General features: G+C 35.1%; 1 protein-coding gene across 1 annotated transcript in view; it reads left to right on the forward strand.

Annotated features, from left to right (window-relative positions):
* The window catches only part of Ncam2 (neural cell adhesion molecule 2), a 319,248-nt gene that overhangs the window by 123,513 nt on the left and 169,800 nt on the right, over window positions 1-25,935 (forward strand). The window contains exons 4-6 of the mRNA XM_055617845.1: window positions 487-630; window positions 5,802-5,939; window positions 16,069-16,186. Coding sequence (XP_055473820.1) covers window positions 487-630; window positions 5,802-5,939; window positions 16,069-16,186 — 400 coding nt within the window. The remainder of the gene's footprint in view (window positions 1-486; window positions 631-5,801; window positions 5,940-16,068; window positions 16,187-25,935) is intronic.

Raw genomic sequence — 25,935 nt, forward strand, 5'->3', positions numbered from 1 at the left:
AAATCTTTGATTTATTTCTTAAACTGAAGTTGAATTAATTTTATACTGCCAAAACATTTCATGTTTTTGTGAAAAACTATTTATTGAACATAAATATCTGTACTGATTCATTAAGCCAAGACACTTATTTTTGTCTAATCAATGTTGTTCTAAGTCTTACATATAAATAATCTAAAAATATATAGATGCTATATATACATGTAGTGGAATTTCAAGGAAAATAAATTAAATGGGGTAGAGAATTCAAAGTGTTGAAGTTAAAAGCTAATTTCCGGGACAGCAAATGTCACACTCGACAAAGCTTAAGAGAACACAAGCAAAACTGAATTCTTGGAGAACATTGGCAAGGCACTGAAAACATGAGATCACTGTTGATGAAGTCTGAAAATATCTAGAACCTCATTACACTAATAATGATAGATGGCAATAATGTTGAGTTAGGTAAGCAATAAATCTTTTACAAGCGGTTTTATCTTCTTGGTGCAGAAAAACTCACCTTCAGAGATGTGGCGTCCCCACAAGAATTCAAGCAAGGGGAAGACGCGGAAGTGGTTTGCAGAGTGAGCAGTTCTCCTGCCCCTGCTGTCAGCTGGTTGTATCACAATGAGGAAGTCACCACCATTCCCGACAGTTAGTATTTTGGTAACTCCCTACGTTATATGTTCTAAAAATCCTTCAAGTTTTACAAATACAGAAGTTCTCTATTGTAGTAAAAGAAATAAAGAGTCAGGCATGATATTGTATGCCAGTGTTCCTAGCACCGGGAATGAAGGCACAGGAGGTTTGCGGTTTCAAAACCACTGTGGACCACCTAGCAAGAGTCAGATCCAAGAAACAAATATACATATAGCAACCAAAAGGATGGTACACATTTCGCTCCAAGAGTCAAACAATTCTGAAACCTAAGAACTAGGTACAGGTTTGCACTACTCAGGACTTTGGACAAATACTATACTGTTGGTAATTTTAATCGCTAGCGAAAGAAAGCCATGAGGACAGCCATGGTGACATGTGCCTGTAATCCCAGCCCCTGTGGGACTGGGCAGATGCAGAATAATCAGGAGTTGAAGGCCACTTCAGTTTCATAACATTTCCAAAGTCAACTTGGAATACATGATTGCATGTGAAAACAAAACAAGAAGCAAAGGAGCAAGCAAGCATATACAGCCATGCTCTGTAGTTTGTGCAGTATCTGGCAGACTTGGCAGCAGAGACGACAAGTGAACTGGTGCAGAAAGGAAACAGACAGCACGTGTGCTGATACAGGACACTGTGTGCTTGCCTCCGACATTGCTAAACAGTGCAAAGCAATTAAAATAGTGCCCATCGGAGCATACAGATTCTACTTGTTATCATTCCGGTATGATGCCATGAGAACACTATATACAGTGAGAATAAAATACCCGTGTGAAATCTGCCCGACATGCTATGGTTGCTCTCTCAGAGATAGCAGCATGTTCTAAAAATTATGGAAAGGTAAGTATAGATAATAGACAGAAAAGGATATTTGTTCAAATTGTCATCACGATTTTGGTTCAGACTAAGGCAAAATTCCAGAATATGACATTTGAAATTGAAAGCATAATTTGCTTACATTATGCTACTCTACGACCATGCATAGGGACATTTTCAATTTGGTGCATTTCTTTTTTCAGTGCACCTGCATTACATAGAGATACAAAATAATTGAATGTTTTAAAGTATTTTCTATGTTGGATGATTCCATTATGTTTTTTGAAGAGATGAAATTTCCACAACATAAAGGATGGGAAGTAGAATGTCTATTTTAAGTATATAGACAGGGTTTGTCATAATTACATTTAATAGTCATTTTTTTATTTTAAGATAATTCACCAAGCATAATATAAGTACTTGTCAGCTAATGATAAACTCCCTTTTAATAAAACATAACATTTAATTACTTTTGTTTTACTATGTAAGTCCATCAAGCCTTACACAAATTATGTGAGCAATTTTTACAAAGTGTTTCCAGCATTGTTCCTCTCAAGCTGAAAGGACAACAAGTTTCTTTAAAATAAATGACGATCTCTTCACATTTTCACTTTATCCAATATTGAAGTTCACATTTACACACAGGCTTTTGTAACCCTAATCACAACAAGATTTAAAATGAGTAATATTGTTAAAGTAGGACTTTGAACAAGGTGAAGACTGTTGGAGAAGTGCAGTTATGATGAAGATTTAGCATAGCTGACATAGTTGACCCCCATCCCACACTGGAATATGCAGATCTGGAGTTCCCATTTATTGTACTTCCGCACTTGGTCTTGAAACTCTAAACAGATTTGTAAACTCCTGTGCTCTTCAATGAAATATTCCCATTGGTAGACAATGGATCAATGCTTCCATTTCAAGCAGATTCTTAAATGTTTGCTTTATAAATGAATAAATATGTTGCTAAGTGTGTGCTTGTCAATCACGACATATATTTTACTAATGTTTTACGTTTTATTCTGTTTTTAAAGATGAGAACAAGTTTTACCACAATTATATATATTTAGTTTATGCCTAAAAAAAACTATTATCTACAAAATAGATATGAATAGTTTTGAAATTGAAATATAATATTGAGCTGTATAGTGTGCTATGAAAATAAAATAATGGAATTATTTGTATCAAACTTTTTAAGGTAGGAATATTAGAAGCAGATTCTGAACAGTTAATACTCAAATACTTTGCATATTTAGATTTATAGGTATAAAATTTTTTGCATTGCATTTAATTAATTCTCTCTTTCACAGCTAGTGTAACAAAATTGGACTTACAGCTGAGAAAACAGTTGTATAAACTTAAGATTATGCAGACGGTCTGGGAGTTTCCTTTACTAATGTGTCATGGGTTACTGAACTGACAGTAAAAGATCAGATGAGGAAGGCCTCAAAGTATTTGTCTCACTTGCTTCTTATAGAAGATGTGAGTCAGATATCCACCATGATATTACAAGAGAATCATTTAAGAGGGCTTTTCCTGCCAAAGAGCTCCAGCATGAAGAAAGCTCCTATACATCAGAATTTCCTCATTTTCGGTGGTTATTTGCAGACCCATAGTTACTTATGACTTCTTGAAGTAACTTTTTTTAGGGCACTTGAATCAATGATGTGGTTTGTTGTTGTAGCTTGCCACCATCTGTGGGCTTTATAAACACATGTGGAATTTTATGTGTCGTTTTACAAAGATTGTTTTTACTATAGGGAGTTTTGTGGACATAAATATATAAGAGAGCATGCTTTTGTAAAAGTATGAAATAATGTAATTGAAAGATTTGACATTTCTAGGGTTTTAACTGTTTTATAAAGTTGGAAAATAACACACAGTCACCATCATGTAATTGGGACCATTCACATGTCCTTGAATGTCATTAAAGAAAATTATTTCCTTTAACAATGATTTGATTAAAATATCACGTAAATTTTTTTCTCCTTCCTTCTCTCTCCAATCCTTTAAATGCTGCCTCTCACTTGCTTACAAATTCAGGGTGGTCTCTTCTTAATTGTAACTAATACGTATTGTACAAATATTTTGAATAAATATCTGCATAACGTACTGTGTCTGTTTAGTGTTACTTTTATGTATTTGATTTTAGGGATGACAGCTGCTTATTGGGTAACTAAATAGGGTTCATCTCAGGGGGAAGCCAGTTCTCTCTCTTAATAGTTACTAATTGTCTGTAGTTTTTAATCTAGGAGTAGAGCCCTGTGATATTTCCATAATCCATGATGGCACAAACTAGCATTACTGTTGTTCCCAACTTAAACATAATTTTATCTTGTGCTAGTGTCCAACAAATTTTTGATAGAACATACCTAATTGACTCTGGATCCTCTTGGATAGTTCCTCCTCTTTCCAGGAGTCCAGTGACTGGTACCTTACATATTCTACAGAGCTCCCTCTTCCCCAGCCTAGTGGCTGCTTTGGTGAAGACATTTCGTGTTCCATTTTTTACTTAGCAGGGAGAGGCTCTCTGTGAATGTCTTGGCTCTTAGGTTAAAACAAGAGAATAATCATAATGGAAAATTTCACGTGTACTTGGAGTGAATTAATTGTCTTTGTCTTCGTAATTTGTGCTCTTTTTCTTAGTTGGCCTCTTAATTTTGCTAACTGTCATCTCAAACAAATACCTATTACAAAATAACTGACAATAACTTACAACCTGAGGAATGAAATTTATGTCATTCTGATACTATAAAAATCTCTCCATCTCATTAAAAAAAAATGATGGAAAACTACACTTGTATTTGACTACGTGTAGATAATAGTAGGTTTTTTTTTTTCTTTTTCCTTTTTTCTTTTTTTTTTACCAGGACTCCAGGTGACAAGTTTTTCTTCTTTCTTCCCTTCTTCCCCCTCCTCCTCTTTCTTTAATTTTTTATTTTTCACAAATGTCTTCTGTGATTTTCATGCTTCTCTGTTAGGCCAAAAGATGGAGAAGAAAAATCAATAAATTTTGGACCAGGCAAAAAAGTAGCAGCTAGACAAAAAATATTGTAGGAACTTAGTAGTCTGAATAGTAGAAATTGTATTTGATGCAAATATTCAAAGTTAATAAAGACACACAACTTTAATAATTAAAATCTATTAAATGGCATATCTAGTCAGAAATTGATATTCAATGCTATATATGGATTAATTAAGTAATTAATTAAGAGGATATAAAATATTTACTGTGCAAGAGGAATCTAAAATAAAACAATTTTATTTTAAAATCCTTAACACAGTAGAACTATATATGAGAGCATTATTTACATATTAAGAAAAGCATTAGTATTACAGAAACATCTTTGATAATGGTGTTTAGTAGAGGTGGTGGTTAAGCATCTCTGAAACTTGTACACATCATTTCATAACACATTTAGTTCTGCTCAGTGATTAAGTGTGCTTGTTCTTGTAGAAGACTCAGGTTCAAATCCGCACGGTGACTCACTACCATCTGTAAAACCATTTTCAAGGGATTCAACAGGCATGTCCGTAGTACACATATATGCACAAAGGTAAAACATACATATAAAGTAAATTAACTAAAAAAATATAACACTTTTAGCAGTCAGTTAGAATGAAATAATATCTGCCTTTCAGCTTACATTTTTTGTGCATGTGAACAGACAAAATAAAACCTTGAAATAAAAATTAATGCTTGCATGTAATTATTACTAAAGAAGATTAATATGTAATTTGCAAAAAAAAGAATTACTTAAATTAGTTGAAGGCATAACCATTTTTATATCCTTTCTGTGTTTGAGCATTAGTGTGTTATTTGGCTGGCTACTCAGGTTATAAAAAAATGGCAGCTTAATTATTCTTGGGGGATACAGCTGGGACACAGAGTTAACAAAATGTAACTAAAAAGAAAAATAAAATAAAAATACAAAAATTAAAAAAAAATTATTCTTGGGGAAGGCTGTACAATAAATTCTATAAAAGTTTTTCATAGCCAAGTGTCTGTTTGCATTTAAATATTGTCAAGTCAGCAATGTCTAAACTCCTTGCATTGTTCTTTTCTGTATCATTTCTGCATTCAGAGCACCAAGGAGAAAATAATAGCCTAACCATTGTATGTGGATATCAAGTCTTGCACATATTTTAGAGGGGGATATATCAAGGCAGAGGTAGAGTTGAAAACGTGAAGTCATAAAATTACATTTTACTTTCAAATTTGAATTTGTGGTTGATGAAAAGTTGGATAGTGTCAGAAAAGTACTGCATTTTAATTCTGAGAAATTCAGAGGACTCTGAACTTAGCCTCAATTACTGATGTTATTTTTTCTCCTTTGCTTGTTTTTCAGATCGGTTTGCTGTGCTTGCAAACAATAATTTGCAGATTCTCAACATCAATAAAAGTGATGAAGGTATATACAGATGTGAAGGAAGAGTAGAGGCTAGGGGAGAGATTGACTTCCGAGATATCATTGTTATTGTTAACGGTAAGCCATAAATTATTCACGTACATTTTGTTGTTTATTTTAGCAATGTTTGTTAAAAGGGAAACTGTAAAATCAACAATGAATACATTCCTAGCAAATACCATCTATGCTTATGAGAATTCGACAACTTTTGTTATGGCATTAGTCACATTGCATGACAACTTACAGGTACAGTCTTAGATGGCTTCACTTTTCAGTATGTCAATCACTCTTTGCCAGGTGTGGAGATGAAAGAATACAAAATGGAGCATAATGATATCTCCTATTAGATACATAATTAAAATTCTATAATGTATATATCACTCAATTTTTCACCTTCGCATTTCCTCACTTTCATAATTGTTTTAATTCTGTTTCTTCTTAGTGACTAATGGGCACAAATAACAAAGTTTATGAGGTCAAAGTGTCTCCTCCAAAATTGTTTCTCATACCACATATGCTGCTTGTTTAAATAGAAGTTGTATTAAATTATTAATTTACTTCATTTCATAAATACTATCTAAAAGGTAGCCATTCAGATTCTTTAATATTTCTAAAATACAGTGCATTTAATATCATCATTTTCTTCATGACTAAAATGTGCTTTTGAATGTTTTCTCCACTCACAAAGAAATCTCTACTCATAACATTGTTTTATTCCTTTCTCGGCCAAAGATTTCAGTGATTTTAACCTTTCAGTGTTTTATATACCATTCAGGGGGGAAAAGCCCACAAGAAACAAGAAAACTTACTTTTGATAGAGAAAAATTGTTGTGATGAATCTGCACCCTAATTCAAATGTCAGGAGAAATGAGCAAATAATCAACAAAAAGTTAACACAGAACCTAAAATGCTAAGAGGGTACATAGTATTTGACCTTCACAGCAGAAAAATGATTTCAATACATACAAAACAGAATTAATGATTCATATTTCTATTTGCTTATACTTTTCTTATCCTCTGCTTTATTATATACACAAAATATTTATTTCATAGAAATGGCTATTTATTTAAAATAAATTTATTGTATGTGTATGAGAATGCATCTATGTAAGATATATACTACATATGAATTTATCAGTAGTTTATATTGTTAGTTATTAATCCACTTGTTCTCTATGCTTCTTTCCTGAAGGATTTATGTAAATTTGCATAACTGTATTTCATCAAGTCTTTGTGGTTAGTTTTCCCTTTTGAGCAAAATAAGTTAATACATAAAGCGTTCTTTAAAATTTCCAGTTTATAGGCAGCAGTATAAAGTATTTTTATTACAGAGTTATTACATGTTATTGCTTACCCAAGTATATGTATGTGCATATATTATTAACTAAAACATTAAGTTAATTAGATTATTAAACATATGTAATACAAAGTGGATAATGTTAATCTTTTATTGTTCGTTCTCACATATAACTTTATTATATTATTGTGTATTTTAGTCTATTTTTCTACTATAATCTGTTCTAATACTATAATAGATTTATTCTGATGGAAGGAATACTGGTATATGAGTAGTCATCTGAATACGTTCATTTGAATTTCCACATTTCTCATGTAACTTGCTCACTAAAAGTAGCATCTGTCTCTTATTCTTATTTGAGAGTCTACAAGAAAGTAAATACAGGGAAATCTTATTTCCACCCATGAAAAGAGCACTGCAGATGACACTGTTTTGTCTGTCTGATGGATCCCAAAAAAAGAGAGTTGCGTACCCCTTTCCCATACAGACTCAGCTAAAACCTCTGATCCTCTGTGAGTGAACAATGCTAACAAATGTGTTTTCCACTAACGGTCACAGTCTCATGCTTTAAAGAAAGGTTCTAGTTACTCTTTTCTACAAAATAAGCGTTTACAAATTCTGGTATCGATTGCTCTGCTACTGGGTGGTGCAGTCAAGGCCTGTCAAGGCCTGCATTTACTGATGTCACCAGGAGCTGTGATTTTCTCTCACCTGTTCTTTCACTTAGCCAGGAATGACATTCTGTTTTCAGTCCTATGCACTCTTCTGTTTATTGGTGTCTTCTAAAACTTGAGCTTCTCAGAAAGATTTCCCTGAGCATGATCTTAAATATTTCTGAACAATTTGGAAACTATACACTTATAAGAGACATTAAATGAATACTATTATTTAAGTAGGTTAGACTGAATTCAGCATAAATGTGGGTGTACATTGATTGAAAGGAAGCGATAGTGACTACATTCCTTCTAACATATTGCTTAACTATTGGTTAGCCTGCATAATCATTCAGAAGTATGTCGATATAAATTTATTGACTGAGCTAACAAGTTTTTTCTATAATGACTTCAAGATTTGAAATTAGATAATATGGTATCCATATATCCAAATCATAGTTTTACTTTTTAAAATGAAGCCAGTGGGTTTTTTTTTTCATATTCCTTAAATAAAAACAATTCTGTCCTATCTGATTTCCAGCTCCCCATCACCACTCAGAAAATATTCTTAGATATTAAAGAACAGGAGGCTATAAGTGTAAAAGTCAGTGCAAGGTTATTCCTATAAAAACGATGTACCTGATTTTCTAAATTGTTTGTAAGTTTACAAAAATGATCCACTAACAGATTCAAGTACAGGTTAATGGAGATAGGAACGGTTGAGTTTGGATGAAAATGATCTAGAAATAAAACTTTAAGGCAATTATATGTTACTCTTCTTTCAAATGCCACAATCAACAGTAAATGATAATGGCTGGAAATGTTTGTGAAAGAGTGTCCAGCTGTGGAGTGCAGTTCTCATCGTGATCCTTAAGCTGTGATCTCTGTATTTCTATCTGTCTCAACTCATTTCCATAGGGTGAGAAAATGAGGGAGAGTACTTTCCTCTTACAGTGATTGCAACCTCACAATTTTCTTCATAACTTCTATAAAATTCTAAGCATCGATAATAGAAAAGACAACAATATATAGCTTCATATTTTTGTCAGTATTGTAATGGAATCAACCATGAAGACAGAAACCAAATTTAATATTATAATTTATGAGAAAACTTTTAGTGAATATTATGTACATCTAATATATAATTTATAACAAGTGCAAGAAATAAACATTTATTAAGACCAATCAAATATCCAGTTTGTTATTTTTTCCATCAATTCTATTAATTTTCTCAAATTGTAATCCTGGCAATATTAAAAAGGAATGTAATTCTTATCTAGTCATTGTTTTATGGATTTTTCTTATGATAAAAGTTGGTTAGATGTGTGAATAGAGGGGTGTGTAAATATCGAAAAACAAAGAATTGTCTGTATTCACATAAATTATATATATGGAAAGAACAGTTTTTTTTTACTTTTCTTTAGTTTTTTCTTTTCATGTATCTAAATTCTGTTTGGTACACTTAAAGTAGAATCTTCTTTGCTGGTACTTGCTGAGTATTCATCTGTCTGGTTAGTTTTAAATCAATTTGCCACAAGCTAGAGTCACCAGAAAGGAGGGAACCTAAAATAAGAAAATGCCTCTACAAGGCCCAGCTTTTAAGATGCTTTGTTAATTAGTGAGTGATTGGTGGAGAAGGGTTTGTCACAGCTGGTTGTGGGATGAGCCTTTCCCTGAACCAGTTTTTCTAGGTTCTATAGAAAGGCAGGCTGAGAGAGCCATTTGGGGGGGGGGGAACAAGCCAGTAACCAACACCCTTCCCTTCCGTGGACTTGGCATTAGCTCCTGCCTCAAGTTTCTACCCTGCGTGAGCTCCTCTTCTGACTCCATTCAGTGATAAACTATGAAGTGGAAGAGTAAGCTAAAGAAATGCCCACACCCCAACTTTTGGTGATTTTGGTTATGGTGTTTCATAATAGCAATAGCAACCCTAACTAAAGTTAGTGCCAGAATAGTGGGGTGTTGCTGGGACAGACCTGACCATGCTGCTTCGGAGGGTTCTGGAAGGACTTTGGAAAGTTGTGGGGGAAAAAAAAAAAGAAGCCATTGAATGTTCAATGCATGGTGAGCTGTTTGTTTGTCAGGAGCTAGGATGATGAGAATGATCAGGGCAATGATGATAGAGGCCTGCCCTGTAATGTTTCAGAAAGATGTTTAAAATTTCTTACACAGCTTTTTGTTATTTTGAATTAAAAATCTCGGTTCTGGTTAGCTGAGGATGAAGAATTGGTTGTGATTAACTAGATACAAGAACTACTATAAGTGAAATCTTTGCTTTACTGGGATACTCAGTGCTGATCGGCTAGAGCTGAAGAGACAGACAACATTGAGGTGAAATCCTCGGGAAGAATTTTCTTGAGATCACACAAAGTGTGATCCAGAGTGGCTAACCTTGCATCTTGTGCTGACAGTCAAACTTGGCAGTGTTAGAGTCACCCAGATGGCACTGGTTTTGAAGGCATGAAGGGGTCACGGAGAGCAACAGAGGCTTGACGTTGTGAGAGGCCAGTAGAGGCCATAGATGAAAATGTAGCCAGAGTAGCACTTGAAGGCACTGGATTGAAGGAGTCGTACATGGAATTTGAGGCTTGGCACCATGAACAGAACCTAGGAGAGGATGTGGGAGAAAATGAATCCCAGTTTCAGAAGAAGACCCCAGGGTTTCAGAGGTGTAAAAACCATTTGATGACAAAGGAGTGGGAACGAAGCAAACTGGACTCTAGAAGACAAGTTCTCTGAGTTGCAGAGGGCCGAGATGGAGAAGTGGTCCAGGCCTGTTGGAGGATCCCAGAAGTGAATCCCAGATAATTTCACATTGTGTTACTTAAACTTTTGGGCTTTGATTTTGCTTTTTCATCTTCTGAATGTGCTCTGATTCTTCCCTCTTAAAGTAATAAAGTATTTATTTTCATTTTTCCAGGATGCCACTGTTGAGAAACTGAACTTAAAAAAGAAATTGAATTTTACCACGAGTGAAAATTTAAAGATAAGGGACTTTTAAAATTTGGAATATTTTATACCCCAATGTTTATATTAATGTGAGATCTTGGGGATGAATAAGAAATGAAAGGTTGAGGCTTAATAGCAATGTGTATGTCAAGTTGACAAGAGATCACTTTTGCTGATTATTTTTATGTCAACGTGACATTTGTTCTCTAGTTTTTAGTCTCTACTTCATCTCTCGCAAGCCTTTCATACATTAACTTACTAATTATGTAATTTCCTCTCCACAAGATCTTGTTCTACTAGCTCTGGTTGTTTTTTTTTTTTTTTTTTTTTTTTTTTTCCTGAAGGCTAACTGCTGAAAATGGCTGTCCACACTCCACAGGGTATAGACATTTAAAAGGTTTATTTGAAAGAAAAGGATAGGGTGTAACAAGTAGAAACACTGCAAGACTCTCAGGGGCCCAATTTGCACAGAAAATGCCTTGTCTTCAGTGTCAACCACCATCTGAATGAAGCAGCTCAGTGAAATTCTTACTGAACTTTATTCCAAGCTATGGGATTGTTTAGGACAGGTGAAAACTCCCAGTGAAGGGAGTGCTTTCAGGGCTTGCTAAGTGAATTTTCTTGTGCAGCAGATATTCCAGCACTGTTATTGTGGCTAAAAATCAAGAGACAGAATCTTTGTCAACACTGAAATTCTCCAACTGAACTGGAAACTAATACTCTCTTTACAACATGTAACATTGAATCTTTGGAATTACTCATTTATATACTAAATATTCCCACAGATTTGACTGTGATCTTATATTAGACAATTATGCTCTGTTTTAAGTATGTATTTCAAAATATATACTTAAAAGTATTTGAAAATAACATAATTGAACCATTTCATCTTCAATAGCTGTTCATTTTACATTTTACTGTTTTTCCTTGATAGACTTTGCTTTGAAATTCAGTGCTAGCTATGTAATCCTGGTACCATCACTTCCTTATTGTATTACTCGGGTAGAAAATAACATGCAGTAAATAGCCTATGTATGTCAAGTTGGTAAGAGATGATTCTTAAGCTTGAAAACACTGGAAAGGCTTTTTAGAAAAAAAGAAATGAAATATGAATTTTGATGACATTGATGGTTGTTTACAACTCAGAAATATTTGTCAAAAATAATTTACTACTCCTATGCCCTTTCCCTAGTCCATTGATGGGGAGGACCTCCTCCCCTTCTATCTGACCCTAGCCTGTAGGTTTCCTCAAGACTGGCTGCATCATTTTCCTCTGTGGCCTGGTAAGACTGCACCCCTCCCCCCCACAGGGGAAGGTGTACAAAGAGCTAGCCACTGAGGAGAAGAGGGAGAGTGGGTGATACTAGGAGGAGAAGAGGGAGGGGGCTACAGTGGGGATACTAAATAGATAGATAGATAGATAGATAGATAGATAGATAGATAGATAGATAGATTTTTAAGGAAATGATACTTGTAAAAATAAATAACATATATAAAATAAACAACATCTATTTAATTCATTTTAAGCAGTGAGTTAGACTTCAAATGAAATTTTAACATTATTTTTCTTTGTTTATGCCTTTGATATGATAACTTGAATGTGTTAAATTCTGTATGCTTTTTGAGGTCTAAAAATAGTTTCTATTAAGTAGCAGTTTATCTTGATCATCTTTGTTAATGAGAAATGAAAGTTTACTACAAGTATTCATAACTAATATTGATGAAAATGCAATTTAAGTTTATATTACACCATTCAAATTCATAGGAAAGAGAACAAAAAATTAAATGAGTTGAGAATGAATGTAAATATGATTTCCAACAGACCTGCTCTCACTATTAGAATGCAATCACTTTATCAAAATTACCATGAAAGTTTATATTAATAAATTAACTTAATTCACAGTCTATACTATACTGACATCACATTTTACAACGTGTCACTATATGTGATTTATTATACAAAAATCCAAAATATCTAAATCATAACAGCAGGGTGCTTGCTTCCTTATCAAAACATTTCTTATAATAATTACTTTAAAATTATTTTCTACACCCTCTTTGAGTAATATGCATAAGCTTTGCAATGTGGTTTCTGAATCACTTCACATTCTTTGTTTTCAGTGTTATAAGTAATGGGACAAGGCTTGTGCTATTACATTCACAGAAGATCTGAAGAAAAGACATATTTTTTTTTCACAGAATGTTTATAAAACATATTTGTTAACTATCAATCCAGTCCATCCAAACTTCTAAGAACAGATTAAGATTTACTATGTGACATTCTACAATTGTCACATGATACAAAATGTAAAAATAAGCAAGTAAGAGGACTGGAGTGGATGCTTATTGGTTCTGCGCACTGGCTGCTCTTTCAGAACATACATACAATCCCTAGCACCCATATAGTGGCCTATATCTATATTTAACTCATACCAAAGATATCCAATAGAGGCTTATGACCTTGGAGGGCAAAGGAATTAGTAAAAATTTATAGCCTAAAAGAATGGGAAATAACTTTTTGAGACTTTTTCGTATCTGTTTTATTAGAAAAGTCTTACAACATACATTTTTAGCTCCAAATAAAATACATTTTAAATAAAACTTTATGTTGATAATCCCCATAAACAAACAAACAAACAAAAACCAGAAACTTATTCAAGTATCAAAATCAATATTGATGGGCAAGCCACACAGTTCAGTGGACAAACTTTTTTACCACCAAGCCTGATGAAGAGTCTGATCTTTGAGACATCAACAGTGGGGGAAAAAATAATGTGACTCCCTTAGGTTGTCTAGTGACCTCCGCACTGCTCCGTGGCATGAGTGTGTTAGCAAGCGTGCACAAACAAATAAGTGTAATTTAAAAACTGCATTGATGGAGTTGAGGGATGGGAATTTACATTATAGTACCGAAGTAGAAAAAAAAAAAAGAGTAAATTAGTTATAAGAGCAAATGATAACACTGAGAGGGTTTGGCTTTGTTTGGTATCATGTTCATCCGAGCAGTCTAGTAACTACTCTTTTAAATTTGGGATTAAGTTCTCTTTTTTGATTAAAATTTTATTTTTTTATTTTAATTACAGTTTATGCACTTTCCATCCTAGCTGTAGCCAACTCCCTCATTTCCTCCCAGTCCCACCCTCTCTAATTCTCAATGAGACTACATCTTTGTTGGTTAATACTGTAACATCAGAATGGATGTTTTCTTATCAAATTCAATGTTACGTAAAAACATAAGTAGTAATGTTTTTCCCTAACCTGAAAATTTTATTGAAAATAAAATTATGATATATAGTAAACTGTTTCAATCTCTTTGCAGCAGCATCCGTAAGAGAGTTGGAGAATTCTCTTATAAATCCAAAATGTTTCTGTATAGACAAATATAATACAAGGATTTATTTCTGTTAAATTTGTCTTCTCTATTGTGACAGAATATGTGCTATAATAGCAATAATTTAGCCATTACTTCAGTTGAATTCATGAATAAGGATAAACCAATAATGCCTACAAAATGTTGCAACTCTCAGCCCTCATTAAAGTAGTATCTTTATGGAGTAGACGGTGGTGAATACAGGACCCAAGCCTGGCTAAAGTCCATAGAATAAGTGTCAGCTGAATGTTCAATTCTGAATGTGCCATCTCCCCTTCCTATCCTGAAAGCTTAGGAATACCATGATAGTAGGATAGAAGACTGTAATAGTCACAGATTGGGCAAGATCACTGCAAAATAATATCTTCTGGACATGACAAGACTGTTGCACTCATGAACTCACAAAAACTTGTTACCAGCTTGGAATAAAAAAGCAAGAATACAGAAATTCTAGGTGTAAATTTAAAACAAGGGCACAATACCCACGACAGAGAAATGAAAAGCAAAAAGAAAGACAAACTAATTAACTGTCCAGTGCCATACAGCCATGAACACGTGAATACAAGTAGCATATAAACCAAACAGGTGAAATGTAGGAATATATATGTATATATATATATATACATAGATATATTCATGCAATAAAAATTAATGAAATAAGATGCCATGAATTTGAAGGAGAATGGGAGAGGTATGTATGAAGATTGGAAAGAGGAAAAGGAAGCTGAAATATTATAATTATGTTGTAATGGCAAATAAAGAATGAAAATAGACAGAAATACTGTCACATGCCTCATTTAATGTTTACTTGCAAGACACAAGATTAAAATAGTAGATTATATGGTAAAAAAATCATGTCTATAATTACAACAAAAAGAAAATAAGATACAAAAAATGAATATGTCTTTAAAATTAGGAGTAAATATCTATAAATGTACATATGAGGAATACTAGTAATTATTACTATGCTATTTAATTAAGAGCATGTTCCCTGTTCCTATGTTCCTACAGGCAAAAGTGTGAAGTAGCGTATTTAATTAATATATGTTTCAGCTATTTTCCTCATTGTTGTTAGGACAATGCCTCACTGATGCAGACCTGAACAACTACTCTAAATATATGCAATTATAATCAAACTTTTACTTGTCTGTCTCTCTCTCTTTTGTTCAATATATATAAGGGAATTAAACTATTAACGTATTTGCTTTATACGTACTGCTTTCTCATGTACAGTTTAATGGCATGGGGTATGTGAGTACTGAGTACAAGCTTGGGCATTACTTTGAAAGTGAGGCATTTCAACAAAAGTCTGTGACTTGTTGATTGCAAGCACTGCATTGCAGCCACAGCTTCAACTTGACCAAAATGTGCAGCGTGGACAATTTTGCAATGTAATTAGTTGGAAATTGGGGAAGCTTAATTTTAAAATTGAATTGTTCATGAAAATCTATTTTCATACTCTATAGCTGAAGCAGTTTCTCTTCATAAAATGTTTTATAGTTGTTTGAAGAAATTAAGTGTAGTTAATCAGAAAGAACATTACGGTTTGACACCTAATTTGAAAGCCCTGTCTTGAAGCAGTGAATGATGGCCTATGGAATTACATAGACCAATAAGAACCCAAATAGGAAATCCATTTATGCTCAAAGTAGATTTCAGTATGGATTAAGTCAGTGTTCCTGTGTCTTTGTGTGAGACGTTTTTCATGCATTATATATGTTCACTAAAATACACAGTTCATAGTTTAACAGATTGAGAAATACTAAACTAATAACATGGCAAATTATCCTATTATTCCTAGGACAGCATATCGCTGACCTTAATTCTCTATGAAAACAGAAAGGAGCTATGAAGATTCAAAACATTAAAAAAGTGGCAAGATATTGTTGGTTCAGTCCTCTGGTTGTATCTCTTTACTCTGTGTCCTTTCTCCTTCAGTGCCCCCAGCCATTGTGATGCCCCAGAAGTCTTTCAATGCTACTGCAGAGAGAGGAGAAGAGATGACACTAACCTGCAGGGCCTCGGGCTCTCCAGATCCTACCATCAATTGGTTCAGGTAAGTGAGGGCCTGTGTCCTCTACATGGTGCTCATGGGGCTCACAGAACAATGGTTGCATTTGTAATTACTTAGAAAGAAACAAACATTGTCCTGTCCCATTTACAAATAAAAATTATCTAACGCCAAATGATCATCCCTGAAAACATTCATACAAGTAACTTTATACACATGGAGTCTATTTAGTAATGTACCTATACATACCTTCATTTAACAAAAATTGACCACAAAAATTAGATCATCAATATCAGAATTTTTCTCTCCTTTTCTTCTTCTCTTTGTTTTCTCCTACTGTAGTTTGCTTGTTATTTTCTTTTTTTTATTTTATTAATATTTTCTGATGACTGGTTTTTTTTTTTTTTTCCTAAGAAGATAAAGGAAGAAAATGTGTGAATTCTGATGAGAGGGAAAGAGGAGAGGATCTGGGAGGATTTAAGGGAGAGGAACAAAATTCAGAACATATTGTATGAAAAAATCAATTTCCAATAAAAGAAAAAATGCAGAAGAAGGGACATATGGGAAATTTTTGAGGTAAAAAGAGTAGGGAGTAGTGTAATTATATTATGCTATCTCATGAATAATAAAAATAATAAAATGGTAATTAAAATAATTCATTATTAGCATATGTGTATATGAGAGAGAGACAGAGAGAATAGGCATATTGTAGCTAGAATAAAGTCTGTGTTAAAATGAATGTTTCAGTGACAGCTGGTTCAGGGAAGAAGGAAAGAAAGAATTAAAGACTTCCTAAAATTCAATAAAAATTAAGATACAACTTACCCGAACTTATGGGACACAATAAAAGCAGTGCTAAAAGGAAAGTTCATAACACTTAGTACTGATACTCCATCCATGGAACATGCATGGAGATAACCTAGAACCCCTGCAGAGATGTAGCCCATGGCAGCTCAGTCTTCAAGGGGGATCCCTAGTAAGGGGAACAGGGACTGTCTCTGACACGAACTCAGTGGCTGACTCTTTGATCTCCTCCTGCTGAGTGGGGAGCAGCCTTACAAGGCTACAGAGGATTGCAATGCAGAGTGTCCTGGTGAGACCTGATAGACTAGGAGCAGAGGGAAGGGGAGGAGGAGCTCCCTTATCAGTGGACTGGGTGTGGAAAAGAGAGAGAGGGTAGGATTGCGAGGGAATGAGGAAGGGGCTACAGCTGGGATACAAAGTGAAAAAACGATATTAATATAAAAAAATAAATTTAAAAAATTTTGAGACATCTCATACAAGCAACTTAACTGCACATCTGAAAGCATTGAAGAAGAAGACAAACCAAAGAAGAGCAAACAGCTGGAAATAATCAAAGTGAGGGCTGAATTCAATAAATCAGAAACAAATAAGACAATTCAAAGAATCAATGAACCCAAGAGATGTTTCTTTGATAAAATCAACAAGGTAGACAAATCTTAAACCAAACTACCTCAAAGGCAGAGAGACACTATCCAAATCAACAAAATCAGAAATTACAAGTGGGTCATAATGACAGACACTGAGAAAATCCAAAGAATCGTTAGGTCCTACTTCAGAAGCCTATATACAAAACAAAAATTGAAAATCTAAATGAAATAGACAATTTTCTTGATAGATTCCACTTTCCAAAGTGAATCAAGATCAGGTAAATAAATTAAACAGTCCTGTATTCCTTAAGGAAATAGAAGCTGTCATCAAAAGTATCTTATCAAAAAAACACAAAAACAAAAAACAAAACAAACAAACAAACAAACAAACAAAACCCAGGGCCAGATAGTTTCAGCGCAGAATTCTACCAGACTGTCATAAGAAGACCTAACACCATTACACTTTAAACTATTCCAAAAATAGAAACAGAAGGGTCATTACCAAACTCAGTCTAGGAGGCCACAGTCACCTTGATATCTAAAACACAAAAATGCACAATAGAGAAAGCGAACTTCAGAATAATCACACTTATGAACAATGATACAAAAATACTTAAAAAAATACTCACAAAATGAATCCACGAACACATTAGTGATATCATCCATCACATAAGCTTCATCCCAGACATGCATGGGGTGGTTCAATATACAGAAATCCATCAATGTAATCTACCATATAAACAAAAATGAAAGAAACACACCCAAAGACACACACACACACACACACACACACACACACACACACACACACACACATGATCATCTCCTTAGAGGCCATAAAAGCATTTGACAAAATCCAACCCAGTAAATGTTTAAAGTTTCGGGGAGATTAGGGATACAAGGCACATATCTAAACATAGTAAGGGCAATGTACAGCAAGCCTTTAGCCATAAATAACATAAAGTACCTGGGCATAACTCTATCCAATCAAGTGAAAGACTAGAATATATATATGTACTTCAAGTCTCTGAAGAAATTGAAGAAGATACTAGAAGATGGAAAGATCTTCCATGCTCATGAATCTGTAGGATTAACAGTGAAAATGGCCATCCTGCCAAAATCAATATACGGATTCAGTGCAATTCCAATCAAAATACCAACACAATTTTTAGACCTTGAAAGAACAATTCTCAACGTCTCATGGAAAAAACAAAAACAAAAGCAAAAAGCCAGAATACCTATTATAAAAAACAAACAAACAAAAACAAACCTTTATATTAAAAGATCTTCTGGAGCTATCTTCATTTTCAACCTCAACCTATACCATAGAGCAACAGTAATAAAAAAAACAGCATGGTACTGGCATAGAAACAGGCTTATGGATCAACGGAATAGAATCATAGACCCAGATTTCACCCACACTCCTATAGATACTTGATTTTGAGAAAGAAATTAAAACTATACAATGGAAAAAAAAAAAAAGACAACATCTTCAACAAACGGTGCTGGTCTAACTGAATGTCTTCATGTAGAAAAATGCAAATATATCCACATTAATCACCCTGCACAAAAGTAAAGTCCAAGTGGATCAAATATCTCCACATAAAACCAACGATGCACTAAATCTGTTTAAAGAAAAAGTAGGGAAGAGTCTTGAACTCATTGTCATAGAAGACAACTTCTTGAGCAGAATACCAACAGCACAGGCTCTAAGATTAACTATCAATAAATGGGACCTCATGAAACTGAAAAGCTTCTGTAAAGCAAAGCATACTGTCAACAAAACAAAACAACAGCCTACAGACTGGGAAAAGACCTTCACCAACCCTATATCTGACAAGGGCTAATGTCCAGAATATATAAAGAACTCAAGAAGTTAAACATCAAATAAACCAAGTAATCCAATTTAAAAAATGAGGTACAGAGATAAACAGAGAATTCTCAACATGGAGATAATCTAGAACCCCTGCACTGATGTGACTGATGACAGCTCAGTATCCAAGTGAGTTCCCTAGTAAGGGGAACAGGGACTGTCTCTGACATGAACTAAGTGGCTGGCTGTTTGATCTGCTCCTCCTGAGGGGGGAGCAGCCTTACCAGGCCACAGAGAAAGACAATGCAACCAGTCCTGATGAGATCTGAATAGGCTAAAGTCATATGGAAGGGGAGGAGGACCTCCCCCATAAGTGGACTGGAAGGGGGTCATGGGAGGAGATGAGGGAAGGTGTGTGAGATTCAGAGAGAATGAGGAAGAGGGCTACAGCTGGGACACAAAGTGAATAAATTGTAATTAATATAAAAAATAAATAGAATAGGAAAAAGAAAATACCACCCAAACAAAAAATTGAAATGATCATCATCTTTACTTATCCAGGAAATGCAAATCAGAACTGCTAAGATCAAAAACTCAAAGGATGAACCAAGGACCATGTATGGATATAACCTAGAACCCCTGCTCGGATGTAGCCCGTGGTAGCACAGTAACCAATTGTGTTTCCCTGGTAAGGGGAACAGGAACTGTTTCTGACATGAACTCAACAACTGGCTCCTTTATGTACCCCCCCCCCAAGCAAGAGGAACAGTCTTACTAGGCCATAGAGGAGGACATGGCAGCCATTCCTGAAGATGCCTGATAAGCTAGGGGCAGATGGAAGAAAAGGAGGATCTCCCCTAGCAGTGGACCTAGAAAGGGGCAGGGAGGAGAAGAGGGAGGGAGGGTGGGATTGGGAGGGAATGAAGGAGAGGTCTATGGCTGGGATAAAAAGTAAATAACCTGTGATTAATATAAAAAATAAAAATTAATAAATAAAAAAACTCAAAGGATGGCACATGCTGGAGAGGTTGTGGAGAAAGGGGAACCCTCCTACATTGCTGGTGGGAATGTAAATTTGGACAACTACCTTGGAAATCAATCTGTTGCTTCCTCAGAAAAATAGGAATAACTCCACCTCAAGACCCAGTTATACCACTCCTGGGTATATATCTGAAAGATGCTCAACCATACAACAAGGGCATTTGCTCAACTATGTTCATAGCAGCTTTATTCATAATGGCCAGAATCTGGAACAACCTAGATGTCTTTCAACCGAAGAATGGATACAGAAATTGTTTTACATTTACACAATGGAATACTACTCAGCAATTAAAAACTAGTAAATCATGAAATTTGCAGACAAATGGAAAGAACTAGAAAAGATCATCCTGAATGAGGTAACCCCGGAGCACACATAGTATATACTCACTTATAATGGATATTAGCCATATAGTATAGAATAAACATATTAAAATCTGTAGTTTTAAAGAAGCTAAAGAACAGGGAGGACCCTAGGGAAGATGCTCAATTCTCATTCACAAGAACAAACAGGAAAGACCTTGGAAGTGGCAGAAAACAGGGAACAGGACAGAAGCCTACCACAGAGGGCCTCTCAAAGACTCTACACAGCAGAATATTTAAACTGATGCAGAGATTCACAGCCAAACTTTGGGCAGAGTGCAGGAAATCTTATGGAAGAAGGAGGAGATAGAAAGACCTAGAAGGGACAGGGGATCCACATTGAGACTAACAGAGCCAGAAAATCAGGGCACAAGGGGGCCTGCAGAAACTGAAGAATAGACCAAGGACCATGCATGGAGAGGACCTATACTTCCTGATTTGATGTAGCCTATTGGCTGCTCAGTCTCCATGTGGGTTCCCTAGTAAGGGGAACAAGGGCATTCTATGGCATGAACTCAGTTGTCTGCTCTTTGATCACCTGCTCCTGGCCAGTGGCCTTAGTAAGCTATAGAGAAATAGGATCCAGAAAGTCCTGATTAGACCCAATAGGCTATGGTCAGAGAGTAGAGGAGGCAGTCTTCCAGTCTTCTTCTTCCAGGGAAGAAGAAGAGAAGATATGAGCAAGGGGGTATAGCTGGGATGCAAACTGAAAAAAAAAATTGTAGAAATAAAAATAATAATTCTTATTTTATGATAAAAAATTTAAAGTTTTTAATATTTGAACCCTTCAAAAATGAATGTTTTATAATTTGTAACAACATTATTGTTTGGATGTACATTCACTTTTTGTTATATGAAAATATCTGTCTTTTTGTACCATATTATAAAGTAGTTATATAGGTGAAATTTCAAGAAGTTGGGTTTTAATTTTTAAAAGTTGCTCAATCAAAATAATGACGATTGCATTTTATTTTTTGACTATTATATCTATTAAGTTTTTAATCATGCTTTGATTCCATTATGACCATGCACAGTGTATAGTACTCCATTTTCATTGATTATTGCTCAAAGACGTAAATTGAAGAGAGTCAAGTTTTAAACTGGGCAGTGTGATTTATGAAGCTGAAGAGATATCTCGATTAATTAAGTCAAATCAAGACCTCACCAGCATGAGCCTTGAGCTAGATTCTACTGTCTATCTCAAAATGCCAGGTATGCTGGACATTTTTGTAAAATCATTGCTAAATCAGTAGATCACAGAGGACCATGGGCCAGTCAGTTTAGCCTAACTGTTGAGGACAATGCCAAACTTTACTTCATCAATGCTAAATTGAAAGAAAAGTCACAAAATTATTAGTTACATTTATTTTGTATATACAAATGTTTGACAGCAATATTTAAGCTTTGGAATTTATTAATAACCATTACTATGATTCATTGATTTCTAGTTAAACATCTTTGATAACAGGTTTTCATATCTTTATCTTTTTAATGCTTTGAGCATAGTAGGATTCAATTAGCTTAACACTTCTACAAGCAGATACTAATTCTTTGTATTGTAGGGGATTACCCATCTGATATCCCAGGTAATCACGATGTGTATCAGTAGTGGCTCCTTTCCCAGTAACACTTAGACTGGAATCAGATGGAGGGGGAGGAGGACCTTCCCTATCAGTGGACTGGGGTAGGCGAATGGGTAGAGGAGAGGAAGGGAAGGAGGATTGAGAGGGGATGGGGAAGAGAGCTACAGGTGGGATACAAAGTGAATAAACTATAATTAATAAAATTTTAAAAATCATAAAAAGAGTCTAAAGCAGATCTAAGTTAATCACAGAGTAATTTTTTACATCATCCAACCAAAAGAACCAATAATGATCTAGAATATGAGCTTAATTATTATGCATTCCCAGAGGTGTTAGACATTTTAATTTATTCAAATTTTTAATAATTTATTGGAAATAAAATTAGTATAAGAACTAAATATATGAATTCAAATGTATTTATTTCTACACACACACACATCTGTATACCTTCAGATGCAATTTCTTGGTAATAATGAAGTACTTAGGATCCAAACAGGTCTTTGATTTTAAAAGTGTATTGGAACAATAGGATGGTATTGTTGTAATATTTATAGAGATAAATTTACTTTTACCACGAAGCTTTTATTTGATCCATTTAAGCACTGGGGATGGTAGTTGAATACACTTGAGGATCCAGACAACTTTGAGTAGAGAAGGAACATGCCAGCGATATGACGGAAGCCTACTGCGTTAGTAGCCATAGGCTGATGTTAAGAAAGTGCAGCGTATTACATGGCTTAAAGAGAAGAAACATGTTCTCCCGCAGTTCTGGAGACCCGGTACCTAAGATCAAGGTAGCAGTGGGGCTGGTTACTGACAAGGACTGTGTTCCTGTCATCCTGGTTTCCACTTCTTAACTTTATCCTGTCACAGCTTTTCCACTGAATGTAAATGCTGGGTTTTTCTTTCTTTCTTTCTTTCTTTCTTTCTTTCTTTCTTTCTTTCTTTCTTTCTTTCTTTCTTTCTTTCTTTTTCTTTTTTTTTAAAGAATGCAGATTCTTTGATATGGAGAGATGGTGCAGGCATGAGGATCTAAGTTCTGTTCCCACAATCCTTATGACAAAGTTGTGTTTGCTGGTGTGTGCTTATAATATCAGTGCTGGTCAGATGAAAGAATGTCATAATGTGGGTTCATTGGCCTTAGCCGTCAGCCAGTCTTCACACATAGTGTTCATCAAATGTAGGTGTCACCTATGCAAACATAAACTTGTTTTAGGTCCCTGTCTCCAATTTTGGTCACCTGAAGTGTTAGGAGGCCAATGTGCTTGTGGAGGCGTGGCAATACTTTATAATGTTACACAAGTACAGAAGAGACAAGAGTTAAAGTTGAGATACTGTGATAATTTTCATAAAGCAACCAGCAATCTCTAGTGACATCTAAGCTCAAGAAAATACAAATACCCAGTAAGCTTTTCTCCATAGTTATTTTATAACACATTTTATGTCATTCAAAAATACCAAATATATATATATATATATATATATATTGCCATAGAGAAATAACATAAAGTTGGGTAAGTTATGCGGTTTAAAGTTTCAGGGAAAAATAGGATCAAAATATGGTGTATGAAAAATTTTAAATTAAAGTTAAAATAAATAAAGTAAAATAAAAATAAATATGATTATGTTTTTAGCCTATTTATTTTTCTATTGAGTTTTATTTATTTTTATTGGTGAATTCTATTGATTTTTAAAGTAAAAACCACAATGTATTCTTTTAAAACTCAACTATTCAGTATGTGATGTCTCTAGTTATTTATTATTTATTATTTATTCACTTTGTATCCTAGTCCTAGCCCTCTTCCTCAACTCCTCCCTCTCCCACCCTCTCTCCTTTTTCTCCCCCTCCCCTTCCTATAGTCCACTGATAAGCTAATTCCTCCTCCCCTACTATCTAACCCCAGCCTATCAGGTGTCAACAGGACTGTCTGGATCCTCTTCCTCTGTGGCCTAGGAAAAGCCACTCAGTCTTGTGGAGGTGATCAAGGAACAGTTCAGGACAGAGACAGCCTCCTTTCGCTGCATCTGTTCCCCTTACTAGAGAGCTCACATGGAGATTGAGCTGCCTATAGGATAGATCTGAGCCGGCAGTCTAGGTCCTCTCCATGCATGGATCAGTTGATCCATCAGTTGATCAGTTGATGCATCAGTCTCTGCAAGACCCCCTAGACCCAAATATTTTTGGTTTTGTTGTCTTCCTGTGGAGCTCTTGTCCCCTCCTGGTCTTTCTATCTCCTCACTCTTCCGTAAGACACCTTGTGTTCTGTCCAAAGTTTGGCTGTGGGTCCAGGCACCTGCTTTGGTGTACTGCTGGGTGGAGTCTTTCAGAGGACATTAGCAGTATATCTTTCTTATGCATTGCAGGAATAAAGATGCTAACTTAATAGCTACTGCATTGTCAGTCATCCAGCTTTTGTTCTGGACCTTTGTTAACGTGTCAGGAAAACACTGGTCCCACCAGTTGAGTCAGCTTGTTACTCGCTTTTCTTTGCTTTGTAGCAGAACACTTGACAATGGTAAATTAAGAAAGGAAGGCTGTAATATGGTTTACAGTTCGAGGTTACTTTCTGCTAAGGGATGCTATAGGAACACAAAACAACCAGTTCTATTGCATCAGCTGTAAGTAGCAGAGAGCTCTGGACCTTTCGGTCCAGCCACTTTTTTCCTGTTCATTCAGTTTAGAGCTCCAGCCTTGGAATGTTGCTACCTGGAATGGCCTTCTAACACCTTAATATTATTAATCTAGAAACACACTCACAGATATACCTAAATCTTTCATGAGATTTCTTCAGGTTGAACGTCAAAATTAACCCCTTCAATAAGGAAGTATCTCTCCCTGTACAATTTAGTGGTAAAATTTTAAAATAAGCCTGATTATTTCTTATTTAAATTAGCTAAACCAATTTTTATCTTTTTTCTTGACTGAAGGTTACAACATAACTGTATTCTGCTGTGATGAGGAGCTATTCAGGTCATTTTCTTTCTTGTTATGTCTACAATGACTTTTTTTTTTTTTTTTAAGAAATGTGTTCATGGCCTTTAATTCCGTGTAAAATTCTAACATGACTCATCATTGTCTTGTTATGTATTTAACCTCTGTATTACTATAGTTATTAGAACACTGACAGTCCCACTGGCCTGCTCTCAGGGACCTGTCAGCTGCTTATGTCATCACTGCCACCGCCAGATACCCCAGGTGTCTGCTACAGACAAAAGGACCCCAGAACTCTGAGAAGGCTCTTGTGTGTCTTCTCAGTGTTTCTTTCTCTGCCCTGCCCCCTCTTTGCCCTCTGTACCTTCTTTCCTCCTTCTTTCCTGTTCCTTCCCTCTGACTGCATGTCTGCCTTGATCTTGATCACTCCTTCATGTGAAGGCCTTTCACTCTTCACTCACCAAAAAACTTCTTTCAGCAGATCTGCTGCAGGGTTGGCTAAAGATCACTTACCTACCACTTGCTCTCCTTCTTGTCTTATCATGTCCTATCAACAGTGATCTTCCTTCCCTTGTCTTGATAACTTCACAACTGGTGTCTTGTTCTTCTCCATATTCATCTGGTCTTTATATATATATATATATATATATATATATATATATATATATATATAT

Source organism: Psammomys obesus, unplaced genomic scaffold (genome assembly GCF_907164565.1).
Source record: "Psammomys obesus unplaced genomic scaffold, mPsaObe1.curated_primary_1811, whole genome shotgun sequence".
In the NCBI taxonomy this organism is placed as follows: domain Eukaryota; kingdom Metazoa; phylum Chordata; class Mammalia; order Rodentia; family Muridae; genus Psammomys; species Psammomys obesus.